Here is a 3,720-nt window from a genome sequence, read left to right as displayed (position 1 = left end):
CAGTTCCCTAATACTACAGAGCAACAAAGCAGGCAGCCCAGGGAGTGGGAGCAGTTGGTGCTGCCACTTCTAATTTTTGAAGTCAGTTGATGCTGAATTATCTTGCTGAACACCAACTGCTCTGTCAGCTCATGTGGTCTCGTGTGGACTTTTTCTATGCTCAGCTACAAGCAACAAACACTTTCTTGGACACTTTTATTTCTGCCTTCATCACCCTCTTCCACCTTATACCTAAGTGGTCCACACCACTTTTGTTTCCAGCCATAGCTTAGCAGCTTTGTAACCTCACATCACCCAGGCTACCTTACCATCTCCTTCCAACAATCACAGCCAATATATTTCTCTGTCAAAGCCATCTATAAACTCTTTGCTTTTTTGGTTTCATTACTCCTCTCCAATATATCTAGAAGTAACTGACAACCATCTTCCTTGTAACAGTGCATCCTTTTTCCTTAGTGACTCTCAATTGTACTCTCTCCGTTTTCAGCGATGTGCATAACTATCATGCTGTCCATGCCTGCTCTACCTACAGTAATTAGACAGTGCCCACAGACTAGAATTGGAACCCTACTGAGTTAGACACTGTCTCCTTCGACAGGAGACTCTCTTTGTGCCAAAGAGGTCCCAATCTAAATAGACGAGTGACAAAAAACAGTGAAAGGTAAGTTGGAATTATTTTTTTTCCTTACAAACTGGGGAATAAGGTGCAGGTTAATGAAGTCAGCTGCTGCATTGGTTTATCTGGTAGAGCAAAAATACATGATTTTATTATGTACAATTTTATTCCAGTAATTTTCCCCACTTTTATTTACTCTTTCAGATGCAATGATTTGAGAGACTACTAGTCAGAGATGGGTCAGTGCCCTGCAGTTAGAATGTCTTTCCCTCAAAAGCCTCCAGGTTGAAAGCTGTATCCAAGAACCTTCTGAGCGACACCAGATGCGTGTTCTTGTTGCCTGTCGCAGCTGCAGCAGCCGGCTCTCGGCCAACATACCTTTGTGACAAAAAGAATTGGGCAGACAAATGGTGTGAGAAGAGAGACTATTTTGACACTAACAAGCACGAGAGCATGCTGCTAAATACATTCAAATCAGCTTGGCAGATTTGGACATTTAATCATCAATCTTTCTTAAATAAAAATCAATCTAAGCTGTAACATCAGCTATACCTTCTGGTCAGTTTCCCTCTCTTCCCCCCTCCCATCAATATTAAGCTGCATCTTCTCCCCCATCCCTCCCAAGGCAAGCTACACTGTCTCATAATTAGGTAACTTGCTTTTGGTGATGAAGACTCATTCCTCTGACAGCTGCATGGCCAGATCCGAGAGTCAATCATCTAAAATAAATGCAAAGGTACCTGAACTGAGCTCTCACAAGAACTGTTTCCTCCAGAAACCTAATATTTGGAGTGAAATTCTTAAAAAATCTTAGACAAGAAGAGAGAAAAATATGGGAAGCCGAAGTGCTGTGCTAAATGGCAATAAATATAGAGCTAATTGCTACTGATTTTCTTTTAAAACTACACGGAGGAGCAAGATATGCATGATGTATTTGTGATACAGTCATCTACACTTTTCCCTCCTTCACCTAAGAGACTAAGCGCACAGGTTTTGATTTGTGAAGACGACTTCCCCATAAATAACATCCTCAAAAAAACCTCCCCGAAACCAGCCAAACTTAAAAGCAAACAAACCAGCCCAGGAGATAAAGCAATTTTTCTCATACCATATAGGTCGAGTGTGGTTCACAATAGTGCGGAAACGAGGTTTGACATAATCATAATATCCACTGTTTTTGTGTTCCTCCTGACACCAAACTAGATCAGCAACTGGATACTTCTCGAGTTCTTCTTTCAGCAAGTCAAAAGGGAATGGTGAGATCTGGAAAGACAGGGTAATAACTGACAAAGCTTTCTCCTACATGGTATTTGCCCATGGTAGGTAAGCCTTTTATCCATCAGCTCGTTCAACCAACCATTATAGTGAAGCATTTAGTACCTAATGTAATTGCTACATGTTCTTTAAAGTGACTTGTATTTCTTTAATTGACTTCCTGCTGTCAGAAGTGAATACACACGTATTTTATACTTGCACCAGTATGAATAGAAGTAGGTGATAGTACAGATCTCCTGCATTTCTACAGTTTTCCTAGAGAAGTCCTTAATTAATGAATGATTATGTAGCCGCAAAGTTTACTATTCACAACATTTAAACACAGCAGATTGAACATACAAATTTAAGGTGCCATCGCATTGTAACCTTCACTTTGTTATGTTGTTCTGGAAACATCATCAAGCTTTTTAGATCTCATTGTCCAGTATACAATTGATACGTTCCTTCACCACAAGGCCATTAAATAATGTCCTGTGAGATGCGTAGTGTTATAAAAATACTATCACCATCCTTTCTGGCAAGTGGTATCTATCTAAAAGCACAGGAACTCCTTGCTGAAAGTCTTCCCAAAGACCCTGTTCTTCTGAGGATCAGGAAGCTCACCTGTTCAAGTCTGGTTATAGCTACTTGTTTCTCCAGGTCTTGATTCTTTCTCTCTTTCACAAGATCATAGTAAACTTTCCCTGTGCAGAAGATTACTCGTTTGACCTCATGTGGTGCTTGGGCTGCCAGCCCGTTCTCAGGAATCACACGTTGGAAAGTGGTACCTAGGTAGAATACAAATTGGAAAAGTGCTCTCACAGGAACAGACATTGCAATAAAGCAGCCCAAGAAACAGTCCTTTACTGAGCAACCAGCAGGTTGCAATGATCAGGGGGTTCTGCTACCTCTCTATTCCTACTTTTCAGATGGGTAATTCTGCTACAGTGACTTTCAGCAGTTTAGTTTCAAGAAGTTAAAAGATTGTCAATAATCCACTTTTCACACTTAACAAAGCATATTAAGAGTAGCTTCTTTTTTTAGCTGTGTGTTGTGCATTACACCTTTGATTTTGAATTTATTGGATAGCTCACCTTTGCTTCCAGTTTTTTTTCAGAGAATTACCTGAAATATTGTTTCTTCTTTCCAAGATTATCTCAACCATGTAACATCAATATAGGTTTAGAAAATTTTAGAACATTCTTATATAAAAGCATAGCACATATTCATAATGCAACTATATCTGGCAACTGCAGTAATATTTACACAAGCACACATATTACTGCCATATATTTATGTGATTTAAACATCTGTTTAAGAGTTAGAATGGCATTAGCCAGAAGAATTAGCATACTACTGAGCCACATGTGTAAGTGATAAGATACAATTTCAGATGCATACGCATCTGAAAGTAAGCTAGATATCTTTTCCCCTGTGGTATCGTCTCCCAGGAGAACAATTTGCTTGGGATACATGAAACTGGAAGAGGAATTTGATGGGTCTAAAAGATCCTTATATGATTGATTAAAACTATTCCCACAGTAACCAACTGCAAGGTAGCAGACAGCAACATGACCTCCCAGTCTGAATCAGCACACCCACTTACCAGGAGAATAAGCTCCCATTCGAACCATTTATCTTGTGGGTAGAAAAGCAGCAGCACAAACATATGAAAAAGGAACTGATTTATGTCAGAATTATCCTGTCTCACTGAACAGCAGAATTCATCATTAAAAAAGACTGAATCTGCGCCAAATTGAGTCAGCTGGAGTCAGTCTTCCTCACCTTCTCAGCTTTCCATTAAAAACAGAGCAAAAAGAGTTAGCTGAGAGTCAGCAATACTTTACTAC

General features: G+C 39.7%; 1 protein-coding gene across 4 annotated transcripts in view; it reads right to left on the bottom strand.

Moving 5' to 3' along the window:
* Positions 1-715: 715 nt before the first annotated feature.
* OGDHL (oxoglutarate dehydrogenase-like) overlaps positions 716-3,720 on the bottom strand; it is a 47,207-nt gene continuing 44,202 nt past the window's right edge. For all 4 annotated transcript variants that reach the window (XM_010017329.1, XM_010017330.1, XM_010017332.1 and 1 more), the window contains 3 exons: positions 2,495-2,658; positions 1,725-1,879; positions 716-994 (listed from right to left, as the gene is read on the bottom strand). In XM_010017329.1, the coding sequence (XP_010015631.1) occupies positions 871-994; positions 1,725-1,879; positions 2,495-2,658 (443 nt within the window). In that variant the 3' untranslated portion in view covers positions 716-870. The remainder of the gene's footprint in view (positions 995-1,724; positions 1,880-2,494; positions 2,659-3,720) is intronic.

The sequence above is a fragment of the Nestor notabilis genome, unplaced genomic scaffold, assembly GCF_000696875.1.
Source record: "Nestor notabilis isolate BGI_N333 unplaced genomic scaffold, ASM69687v1 scaffold13586, whole genome shotgun sequence".
Classification (NCBI taxonomy): Eukaryota; Metazoa; Chordata; class Aves; order Psittaciformes; family Psittacidae; genus Nestor; species Nestor notabilis.
Note: the sequence above shows the minus strand (reverse complement) of the source record. Positions and strands in the feature narration are given on the sequence as shown.